Source organism: Schistocerca americana, chromosome 5 (genome assembly GCF_021461395.2).
Source record: "Schistocerca americana isolate TAMUIC-IGC-003095 chromosome 5, iqSchAmer2.1, whole genome shotgun sequence".
Lineage (NCBI taxonomy): Eukaryota > Metazoa > Arthropoda > Insecta > Orthoptera > Acrididae > Schistocerca > Schistocerca americana.
Window position 1 is genome coordinate 641,018,547 of NC_060123.1, and position 12,763 is coordinate 641,031,309.

At 38.6% G+C, this 12,763-nt stretch overlaps 1 protein-coding gene across 1 annotated transcript; it reads left to right on the forward strand.

The window, feature by feature from the left end:
* The first annotated feature begins 2 nt into the window (after window positions 1-2).
* Window positions 3-11,192, forward strand: LOC124616136 (RNA polymerase II transcriptional coactivator). Its single transcript, XM_047144410.1, has 4 exons — window positions 3-101; window positions 229-296; window positions 1,108-1,321; window positions 10,912-11,192. The coding sequence occupies exons 2-4, from the start codon at window positions 240-242 to the stop codon at window positions 10,992-10,994; spliced, it is 354 nt and encodes a 117-aa protein (XP_047000366.1). The 5' UTR covers window positions 3-101; window positions 229-239; the 3' UTR covers window positions 10,995-11,192.
* The last annotated feature ends 1,571 nt before the right edge of the window (window positions 11,193-12,763 follow it).

A 12,763-nucleotide genomic window follows, 5' to 3' on the forward strand; every position in this document is an offset into this window, starting at 1 on the left:
ACACTGTAAAACGGCCATCAAGTTTTCGTGGATTGCCGCCGATTGCGAGTAGAGAGTAGAATATAGTTTCAACTTTCAAGTGAGAGTGAGTTGATATTGATGTAAGTAGGATTGTCAGAGGTGAATTCTACAGCCATTAAAACCACGTTTCAGATTTTTAACATATTTTATGCTATGCTATGTTATATGTATGTATAATTTTGTCATTAATGTCATATTAACCTCCAGCTAAAGCAAACATGCCCAAGAAGACGAAGGATGAAGATTCATCATCGTCAGATTCTGGCCCAGACGATGTGAGTAAAATTTTATGATCTATTGGGAGAAAGATAATGATTTAGAATTCATAAATGTTTTAGCCTAGACCTTTTTTTTCCTACAATTCTCTGTGCACCATTCCTTGAACTAGATGTAGTACATCAGACCGTTGAGATCTGGGGAGGTGGGTTAAATAAAGAGCGTAAGACCGACACTGTTGTGCCGATATTGATTACATTAAAGATTTTAATAAATTTCGTTAAATGATAAAGTAATGTGGTATAAAATACGAGGTAAATAACAGATTTTTGTCCCACATGACGCTGTTTCTATATGATAACGTTCAGTGTAGCTCTGTGTCGAGCAAGGTTTACTATTTTCGTCATAGTGAGCATTCAAATAAAGAAAGCGAAGTCATGTCGTCACCAATCTGTATTACCGCACGGCACCCACTTTTTCGTTAATCTGTAATTTGTTGCTTTAAGTTTATTCCCCACTTATATCTTGCTAGTAGTGTACTGTAGTAATATGCTTAAAGAATTAGGATTGCAACATGTTTTTTATCTTTTATTTATTTGAATTGCTTTTAGTAGGGAGAGTATAAATTTCCTGTGTCCACAGGAAAAAAGATTAATGTGGAATCTTAATAAATTTGTGTGTGTGTGTGTGTGTGGGGCAGGGTAGAGAGCCATTGCAGGCTACTTGAGGCAGCAATGATTAAATGGTACAAAAGGGTGGAGGAGATTTACATATCTTAACTTTAGCAACAGCTAAAGTACCAAACAGCTGTGTTGCTTTACTATGCATTTATCATATTGCACACATGTAACATTTTTTCATTGTTTTTAGGTGAATCCACCACCATCTAAAAAGAGTAAGGGTGCCAGTTCAGCACCAAAAGGGAAAAGTGGTGGGGGAGGTGGTGGGGGCAGTGGTGATGATGAGCACAAGTGGTTGTTGGAAAAGAAGAGGTTTGTCACTGTGCGTGAATTTAGGGGCCAAGTTTATGTGGATATCAGAGAGTACTATGAAAATGATGGTGAACTAAAACCAGGAAAGAAAGGTTAGTCATGGAAACCTATTTATCTTAGTTTCTGTCGCTATATGTTCTTAAAGCATTAGGACACTCACAGGTCCTGTTTGTGCTTAGTGGAATTTGGGTAAAATGCAACACGTCTTTAAGATCATCACATTTAAAATATTTACTCAATGATAGGGTGTGAATAAAAAAATCTAGTTAGCCTCACTCTAATGTCAATACTTACAATAATTCATACAGTTGTATGGGGCTGAAGGACTGGGTCGACAGAAGCGTCCGATCCCACGCGTCGGCTTTGACCCGTGACGTAAGGGTGTTGTCGTGTGTGACGTCATGATGGTGCGGAGTTTGGTTTGAGTGTGGCTGTCTCCAGTTCTGTTTTATCTTATTTTATTTACTTTTCTGATCTGTTCGTTCTATCTTGAGATTTTTTTAAAATTTAAACACACTTATTACTTATTTTAATTATCTGTTTCCTCCAATTTCTGTTTTAGTTTATTGTATTTATCTTTCTGATCTGTTCGTTCTATCCCGTGAGATTTTTTAAAAATGACAAAAAACACTAATCAGCTACTGAAGCATCTTTATCTTCTATGGGTTGCAGGGGTTACGACCTCTGGGGAGGTGGGTGGGTATTCATGCATGGCTGTCTTCACTTACACGTTGTAGCTACGCAAGGCGTCTAAATTTGTTTATATTTAGTTTGCCCCCCACCCAAAACACCCCATTTCCCGCGCTTGTCCCGTTAGTGTCATTAGGCTTCTTGTGGAAAGTGTGTGTGTTTGTTTTTGTTTCCGCCGTATTTGTGACGTCATGGGTCAAAGCAGACGGGCGGGATCGGACGCTTCCGTATTTCTACAGGACTTTGTTCAGAAACACCATGGATGAGAAAGTTTAGTATGTTTTCTGCAGTCAGTGTTGGTATTGATTGCATTAGAACTTGAAATTGTCAGAATTGCCATTAGATTTTATGGGGTACTGTAGTATCCTCTAACTTTGTTTTCTGGTTATTTTATCAGTGTTGAGTCATATGTTTGTTGGCTACATCCTTTGCAGCTTGTAACCATATCGGGTTTTTTAATGAAGTCTAAGATGTTATCCTCGTAGCACTTTCCATGCTAATTCATCTCAAATATATTCATGTAATATAGGTAGTTGATAACAGTAAGTTTAAATTTAGCTTGTAGTAGGCAGTTTGCACTGTGTGTACTTAATAAGCCTAGGTGAAAAATATAACTTCTTGTTGGTCACCTAGTATCATTTCTTCACACTGCTCAATGATTCAAAATCTTTGTTGAAGTATGTACCAATGAAGAGCAGTAAATTTTTTACAGGAATCCAGTGAAGAGCAGTGTTTCACAGGAATTCGTTGTACAGCATGCATGTACTTCTGTGTGCCATTACCTAATGAACTTTGTAGCTTCCATTATCTAAAATACCATCACAATAACAAAACTTGTCATCAAAACCTTTAACCACAGTGGATGAGTTAACCACTCCACAGGTGCTGCGAATGTGTTTAAGTATGGTACCTGGGTTTTCCTGAACTGCTATTGACGTGTTTACATGTGATGTTTCACTGACCTCTCACTGTTGAGAATAAGTGCAGTGTAATTGGAAAGAATCAAGGGAGATTTGAAAACCTGAGAGCTTAAGTGTAGAAGGTAGTGCAAAATGCAAGATAGCGATTACTGGCAAACTGTTGCTCTAGAGTTAATAAGTGTGGAAAGCTAAATGCACTGTATGTGGTAAAGGTAAGAGGAAAAGGGACTGAACATAATTGAGGCCAGACGGGTGATGAGAACAAAGACATGTTGTAATGAGTTACCACTTCTGGAGTTCTGAGAAACTGGTATCTGGAGGAAGAATCCACATTGCACTTTCGTTAAAACAGGCACTGAGGCCACGGCTGTTGTGTTGCAGAGCATTATCTGTAACAGGATATTGGGTGCTGCCAGTATACCATATGCCTTCTGCTTACACCCATTCATTATAACTAATAACTGGGTGGAAATGGGCAGTGTGTAGATACTGGTAACACAGTATCCTGTTGCAGAGCTTGCTCTACATAAGTCAATCTGTTGTGCCCACTTTACCACATGTGCCACCTGGAATTTTCTTCCATATGTGTGTGTTCTCCTACTGCCACTTGGTTTTTCTCCAACCAGTCAAATTGTCTTAAAAATTTAGTATTTTTATTGGAAGAATTTGTATGCTTTTTGATTTGTGGAAAAAAAATAAAACATTGAAAGCAGTCATGCAGAGTAATTTCATATTGCCAAAATTATTATTTTCGGTTCTAGCAGACAATTGAGATTTCATCAGTGAGAATGAAGGAATAGTGTAGTCCACGCAGAATAAGTTGGCTAGTAGATGTGCAATGGGCAAGACACATATGGGGAGAGAAGTAGTGGTAGGGGTTATGGGCTGGTGCTGTAGGGGAAATGCAGAGTGCCAGAGGAGAAGTGCCATTCTAAACTGAAGTCTGCGCTAAAGTTTTTTTGTAAATATTAAGTAGAAAACCTTCATGCTCACACTTGCATGGTGATCATTCAGAGAGATCTATTACTTCTGATTTGGGTAGTATCTAAAAAGAATTCTGGTGAAAATGCAACAAAACCAATGACTAACTTTAGTGTGGCTTGTTATCTTGTAACTTTTAGAAAAGCTACATGAGTGACAAATTCATTTATCTTGTTGCCCTTTTTTAAAACGCAAAGCAAAGTTTACACAGTGTCACCTCGCTAAAGTATTCTGCAGATGCAATTGTGAGAGTATTCGGAAACACTGGTTTATTAAGTAAGAAACTGAGGAAAAGGAAGGTCAGTAGCTTATGAAAAAGCATATCCTCAGAATAAAATGTACAGTGGGAGTTTCCCTTGTCAAACATAAACGGAAGAAAATGTGGCATCAATATTTGGTCGTATCAGCTCACCTCCTCCTTTTGATGGTTCTTATCTTACTTCCAAAACTGAATTTCTGATGAGCGCATGTTTTTGAAAATCAAGCTGCGCACATATAAAACCAATTGATAACCATTAAAAGGAACGCAACTAATGTGAAATAATGGGTGTGTTGCAAGTTGTGGAGATTGTATCCGTACAGTATGTAATATCAATTTGACTGATGGCCATAAGCTAGCCTTCTAATGTGGAAACTATGATATGGGAAATAGAGATCAACAGTGAAAAACTGCAGGTTTGTAGAGTTTTACTTGGCAGTGTACCCTTTCAGTCTAAAAAGCTTCAAGACTGGATTAAGAAAACAGAATTTATGATGTTGGTTTTAATGCTTCAGGTATTCAACATTCTCCCCCACTTGAATACCATACACAGAATGTTCATACAATTGTGTGAAAATTTCAGAAAAATCCTTCTTTGTGACATTCAACTTGTACATCATGTTTGCATTTTGTATGGCCTTGGGAACCATCACAGCCCTATTTTGCACTTCGTGTTATGTTCATATTGATAAGTCTTGTTACCTGTGATTATTATTTTTGATTGTCTGCATTTTGCATTTCAGTGGTCATGGCAGGTGTTGAGGTGCCATTGTATTTGTTCAGGTTTTAAGATATGTGGAAAAACTTTCACCCACTTTTCTCTTTAAAACATTTTGGAGATTTTGTGAAGCATTTATTAACAAATCTGACAGTAAGAGCTGAACTCTCCCCCAAAAGGGACATGAGGGAAGACCCAGGCAGCTGTCCACATACAGCAGGCTGTATGTGTTGTAGGGTTTATCCTAATTTCTACTCTTTAACTATTCCAACCAAGATTCATTAATCCCGTCTCCGGCCATCCTGATTTAGGTTTTCCGTGATTTCCGTAAATCGTTTCAGGCAAATGCCGGGATGGTTCCTTTGAAAGGGCACGGCCGATTTCCTTCCCTAACCCGAGCTTGCGCTCCGTCTCTAATGACCTCGTTGTCGACGGGACGTTAAACACTAACAACCACCACCAACAAGATTCATTCAAGGCCCCAAATAACAGAAGTAACAGGTGTCTGGAAACAATAGTAAGTGTTTAACCTTGTAATTAGGTGAGGTTTTCCATAAAAATTTGCATGTAATTATTTTGGCACACATGACAGTTGTGAGGGTGAAATTACATAACTTTAACTAATGGATGCTCATACAGTGATTCTGTGACTTTTCACAATTTATACTGAGGCAAGGCCATGCTGACATGGGAAACCTTGTACCTTCAATCATTTCAAGGATGATAATGTCCTGCAGGCTGAGGTTAACATACTGTCTGTTTCTCATGATCTTTCACAATATTTTTTTTCTTGTACCCAACCTATAGAGCAATTACATTGTTGGGGTTAGAGGCATGGTAGTGACAGTGGATGTGACTCAGTGGGTATTGTATTGTGATAATGCCAGTTGGTAGCATGTGCTACAGTGTGTTTGCTCACAAGTGATAAAATTTACAAAAGGCATCAAATTGGTGATTAAAGTGAAATGTGAGCGAACTGACAGGTTAGTGTCCGTGGTGGTAAATCCACAACATTAACTAGTGAAGATTATTTCTTTGCTCGTTAGAGTGACTAGGTATGTTTGGGACACAAGATTCCAGTCTGAACAAATGAAGGTGCAAACTGTGACTGGGATACTGTTTAAATAATGCCGTTACTATGTGGCTTAAACTACTGGTTCCTATATCTTGATTATTACACATGAGCAAGGTGGCATAGTAACTTCCATTGAAATGACAGCAAGCACTTGATGAGATACATGGGTGCAAAAATTACATCCGTGCACAAGTGCTGCTTAGTGCATACAATGCTAGAGATGAATAAAGGTCTATCTTTACTGATAATTAAATCATGAGCTTGCTGAAGAATGTCAGTGTGAATCCCAAATGCATTGTATCTAACTGCTGAAGGTGGCAGAGTGCACCTAGTGATTGGGTGGAGAGAATTAGAAATCAAATTGTGCTCACTACAAGAACTGTCAAGTTTCCGCATAACTTGTGATTAGGACTGGAGTTATGGTGTTCATTGCAGTTGAAATTGCAATTACTGGTCTGAAACTTAGAGTTTAATGCAGCAAAATGTTTTGTTGAAAGGCAAGATGTGTGTATGGATGTGTATCTAGAAAAATTTCATACGCAATATGAAAAAGGTATAGCAGGTGCAGGACAGGCATAAAAGTTATCAGTTCAAGGGCTGTGAACATTAGCCCAACCCACAAGGTAATCCAGCACATTGGCCATTTATGCAGAGCTTCCAGAGGTTCGCGCGAAAGGTTGTGGTAAAGTATACTGTGGAGGTATGTGCAAGTTGTGTGTAAGTTAGCTATTGAAATTGAAGCTTGCAGTAGCATGCCCAAAATATTAAAGATGACAGCAATTGTTTCGTAATTAGTAGTGTTAGTGTGTCAGATAATCATGGAGGTTTCTAAGGAAGTGGAATTGGGACAATTTGTAGGGCATAGTGTCAGAATCAGTCATGCATACGTACCAGAAAAAGGTGATACAGTAACTTCCAAATGTAGCAGAGATTTCACTCACAACAAGGGAATGGATGTAGATTGTTCCTTGCAAAGGGGAAAGGAAAATGACAGTATGTGCTGGAGTATCACCAATACAAAATCAAAATACATCAAAAACAAAGAAATTAAACTGCCAATTCCAAAGTACAAAGTCCTCATAGTAAGTCACTTAATAAAAGTAACAAAAGGGCAACACACCTAACAAAGTTGCCAGCAGATATGAAGGTGACAAGCTCTTAATTTCAGTAGTATCTATAAAAGATTAACCTAGACAAAAAAAAATCAAGCTAAAAGCCAGGGAGGTATTTTGGTACTCAACGTCAGTAGCAAAATTTCGTAAACATGCCCTGTAAGGCCGAACATACAATAAATGAAAAGTGCCAGTTTGCTTTTGTTTTACAATATATTGTAGAACAATAGCAAACTGGTGCTTTTCATTTATTATGATGATGTTCTACCAAGAACTGACGGAAGATTCTGTTAATCAAACATACACTGTAGGACATGAATGTATAGTAAGCCAAATAATCAGGGAGAGAATAACTTATAACTAAGTAGTGCAAAGTGTAGTCGTATTGTACACAACATACGTAATAATCTACGTGGCAGTGGCATATCAGGATCTCACTGGCTCTGGTAACCTAGGGAGGCAGGAACCGTTCTCGTAGATGTAATATTTGTAAATTAAACACTATCTTTTCATAACGTATAAAGAGGCAGTAAAATATTTTTCACTTCTGTATTCTCAGATCCTTCCATGTTGTAGCTAGTTGCTGCAGCATTTGTCAGTGTAAATTAAATAAATATTGATATAACATTTAATGTCTTGAATGGTAAAAGAATTGAACTCTCAAAGATCATGAAGTGTGAATGTCAAAGCAGTAAATCATATCTAGTGGTTTGTTCTTTAAGTATTAGAAGTAATAACTTGTAGCAATGTAAGGTAACAGTGATTTTTGGATAAGTGGCAGATAAGGTAAAATTGTTGTAGAAGAGTAATATTAAGGATTTTCAGTGTAATGTGTGAATGTGACAGCTCTAGAGTTAAGATTTTAATCAGTGTAGACATGATTGGGATGTTTGTGGATGTTGAGACTTGCAAACAGTGTTCAGTGATCCAGTACAAGCAGTTGGCAGGGTTCACACAGTGTTACCACTCGGGTTCCACTGCAGCTGCATGCTTTAAACTGTGTGGTGAGGTGATATTGTACATGTGGACATGTGTAATGGCTGTTGTACCAGTGAGCAAGTGATATTTAGGAACTTCGCTCGATGTTAAATATACTCTAACATGTTTCTCCATTAAGGACTTCCTGATAAAAAAACAACACTACTCAATGTGACTAAATGAACTTGATATCAAGACTATTACTAAAATGTGGCTAAATTTGGTTCAAAGTATGTATTCGTAATTTAATGCATATTTCCTCCTTCACATGCTGGCGGTACATAAACACGTCTCTGACAGTGTGTGTCGCCAAATACATGCCTTATGTCAGAGTAAAGCTGGGTTACTCATGTGATGGACTTCCAATATTCCATTAAAGTGCAAGGTACGTGAATAACTAACGAAGTGTGCAGCACCAAGTGACCCTATAGGTACACTTGCACTCAACAGGCTCATTTAATAAATGGAATCTGAAATTCCTTGTACAACATACAGTTCAGTGATCAGATCTCTTGCGCAAGTCTTAGCACATGGCTAAGTTTAAAGTCAAAGAAGTAAAAGGTTACTCTGCAAAGCCAAAAAAGGTGTGAAAATATAAAATGAAAATATTATTGTAGAAAATACATAACAAAGGATTAAGTTAGAATACTCATATGTTAACATACAAAAAAATATGATGGCAGATACAGGGCGAATTAATGCGAAAATATTAATGCAACAGGCATAGTGGTTACTGGAAATACTGTGAATGAACTACAGGCTCCAGCTGTCATGAAGTCAGCTGGGCTGTTAAGGTTGCGTAAGTAAGCTGCATGTGTGTGTCTCTTGGTGGTGTGATGTTTCCTTGCATGTTTCATGCTGTGATTCAAAAACTCCCGATTTGCACTGTAACCAGCTGGTTTTTCTTGATAGACCAGTGGACCATAATTGCCACAGTGCTTAGACAGAAAGGTAGACAGTGTTTCGTAACAGCTGTGTTCGTATGACATCTAGCACAACTCAGATTTCCTCATAAATTTTGTGGCAACGTTACTGTTTTGTGTGGTGACAACATTATAACAACACTTTTCACAGTGAATTCTCCCTCTTCATTTTTATGAAACACAATGCATTGATACTGCTGAAAAATATATTGCTCCCATAATCCTTCACAATTAAAGTTTAATAAATTTCCTATAATTGTCATGTTATATGACCTCAGTAAACATATTAAAACACCTTTAGTACTTACCACATACTAAACTTATCCCTGGGGAAGACCCAGGTGGAAAACATTCCCAATCCACCTTCCCAGCACTTCTATTCCAGTCCTGGTACAGGTTTATCCTACTCAATCAGGGGCCAGACTGTCTGTGAGAGCACCCATATCATTTACTAGCTCTGCTGCAATTGTTGCACAGCTTTTTACATTGCTGACTACCAGCCAGCTGTCCACCAGGATGAATGGCCACTGCCAAGCTGTGGCCAAGAGGAAAGTAGACCACCCTGTGGCACAACATGCAGCCGAACATAACACACTTAATTTCAGTTGCTGCTTTACTACCTGAGCCATCTGGATCGTCCCCTCCACCACCAGCTTTTCAAAAATGCACAGATGGGAGTTATCCTTTGAGTACATTCTCTACTCCTATGATTACTCTGGCCTCAACCTAAGGTAACATACTGTCCCCACACCCTTCACCCAACAGTTTCTGTTCCCTCTGATTTAGCATTTCCTAGCCATTCTCATCTCTCGCCCTGTTCATTTGCAGCCCTGTGCCAATGCATCCACCTGTCTTTCGTCTTTCCCCACTCCTCTCCTTTTTTTTCCCTCCGCCCTGCCCCACAACCTACTGATGCTGAGCCTGTTGGTAAACTAGTCCGTGCACACTCTACCAGACTGTTCATCCCTCTCCCCACTTGTACACTATCACTTCCCCTTCCCCACCCCCTCCAGATCGCATGTGATAGTTGCATTCTGGCCTGAGATGCTGGAGTTGGCAGTCGTGTGTGTGCGAGGTGTGCTTGCTTGTGTGTGAGAATGGTGTCTTTCTTTACTGATGGAGGCTGTGGCTGAAAGCTTTACGTAAGTGTCTTTTAATTGTGCCTGTCTGCAACATGACTTGTGTAGCTTATAATTCTTTTTCTTCTTTAATGCACTTGTCACGATACTCATGTAGGACGTCGTTTAACTTCCCTTCCAACGTATTTTCACATCTGAAGTTGTTTGTAATTGATATTGAAAATTGAATGTGGGTAAAGGTAATATTATTACTACCTATTTTATGAGACCATTGGCAAACACTCCAAAGAGAGTAAACTTCCACTTTTTGTTCTTGACTGTATTAGCTAATAGAAGGCTGAATGTTTATAAGAAGAAATCTAGTGTTGCATTGAGATATTTGTATTGTTTTCAAATTCTGTAATTGCTTTGAGCTTTCCTCCTCTTGAGAATTGTTTAAGTGTTCTTATGTTTTTGCTATAGGGTTTCATGTACTTTTGAATAGGTAAGAATGGTTATACTTCATAAAGGCTGAATTTGTGTTTCATTAGTGGCTGTTTCTTGTGATTAATTTACAGATCTAAGTTCTTCCAAACGTAAATTAGAACTGTGATCATCATTTTTGTACTTGCTACTGTTAGTTTCTTATACTGTATTGAAATGGGCTGTTTTTTTTTTTATGAGATGGACAATAGTATCCAGCATACTTTCTGAGAAGCAGTTATGGTTTGAGTCCATTTGTGAGCAAGCATGTGATGTGCGTTAGGAAATGTTAATTTTGTTTACTGTAATGGGGCACCTATCACTTAATTATTCAGGAATGAAGTTGTCAGTATGGATTTAGTTTTCTTAATAAACTTTTTGTGTTATGCTTTAATGAAAATGATTACTCTTCTCTCTCCTTCCTGTTAATTGTTAATTTGTATCTATTAAATAGAAAATTACCAAAGTGTTGCTTTTCTCTACAGGAATTAGCCTAACAGCAAGTGCTTGGCGGAAATTGCTGTCCTTGTCCGATGACATAGATGAAGCCCTGAAGCAGATGTGCTAGTTCTTGCCACTGCACACAATGATTTTGCTATGATACATCTATTAATTGTTGATCATTGTGATTGATGTGTGGTCTGGATAATAATGTAATCTTTTTTAAAAAAACAGTTTGTTATATAATGTGTGTGGGCTTTATTGAACTTGTGTGTTTCTCTTTTAATGTGAACTGATTTATGTGAAATAAATGTAAGTACCTTAACAGCTGTCTGTAATGTGTCATCACTCCTATACCTAATATGCCAGGATGTAAGAATGCAGTTCAGCAACTGTTGACTCTGGAGCAGCAGGTGTGCTCATTAAGAAACAGTTGAATTTGTATCTTGAAATTTTCTTTGAATTCCTTCTACAAAAGTCTTCTGGAAAACGGAGGAAAGGTTTAATACAAAGATGGAAAAGAAACTGAGGTAACAGGAGGCTGATACAAGCAGGAACACAGGATTACAAAGCAACAGTTGATTCTGCCATTTCAAAGAGGGCTACTTTGAACTGTTTTTGACTCTCAAGTAAACCATTGTTCATGGAAGGCTGCTTTAGGACTACTACAATGCAGGAAATCTAAGAAAGTATATGTGACATTTAATATTTTTTGATCTTACAGTATTCCATTGTTTCATAATACAATACAATACAATGCAATGCACAGTGCGACAGTATGGATTGTAGACAAAGGTCTATTCTTTAATTAGTAGTGTCGCATAGAAGTAATCATGATTTTTGTCAATGTTTGGCTATCTTGCTTCCCTCGTGTTAGCCTTACCCTCTAGATAAACACTGGCACAAGAACTATCTACATCTAAATTTATACTCCACAAGCCACCCAACGGTGTGTGGCGGAGGGCACTTTACGTGCCACTGTCATTACCTCCCTTTTCTGTTCCAGTCACGTATGGTTCGCGGGAAGGATGACTGTCTGAAAGCCTCCGTGCGCGCTCTAATCTCTCTAATTTTACATTCGTGATCTCCTCGGGAGGTATAAGTAGGGGGAAGCAATATATTCGATACCTCATCCAGAAACGCACCCTCTCGAAACCTGGCAAGCAAGCTACACTGCGATGCAGAGTGCCTCTCTTGCAGAGTCTGCCACTTGAGTTTGCTAAACATCTCTGTAACGCTATCACGGTTACCAAATAACCCTGTGACGAAACGCGCCGCTCTTCTTTGGATCTTCTCTATCTGCTCTGTGAACCTGATCTGGTATGGATCCCACACTGATGAGCAATACTCAAGTTTAGGTTGAACGAGTGTTTTGTAAGCCACCTCCTCTTTTGATGGACTACATTTTCTAAGGACTCCCCCCCCCCCCCCCCAATGAATCTCAACCTGGTACCCGCCTTACCAACAATTAATTTTATATGATCATTCCACTTCAAATCGTTTCGCACTCATACTCCCAGATATTTTACAGAAGTAACTGCTACCAGTGTTTTTTCCGCTATCATATAATCATACAATAAAGGATCCTTCTTTCTATGTTCTCTCAATACATTACATTTGTCTATGTTAAGGGTCAGTTGCCACTCCCTGCACCAAGTGCCTGTCTGCTGCAGATCTTCCTGCATTTCGCTACAATTTTTCTAATGCTGCAACTTCTCTGTATACTACAGCATCATCTGCGAAAAGCCGCATGGAACTTCCGACACTATCTGCTAGGTCATTTATATATATTGTGAAAAGCAATGGTCCCATAACACTCCCCTGTGGCACGCCAGAGGTTACTTTGTCTGTAGGCGTCTCTCCATTGATAACAACACGCTGTGTTCTGTTTGCTAA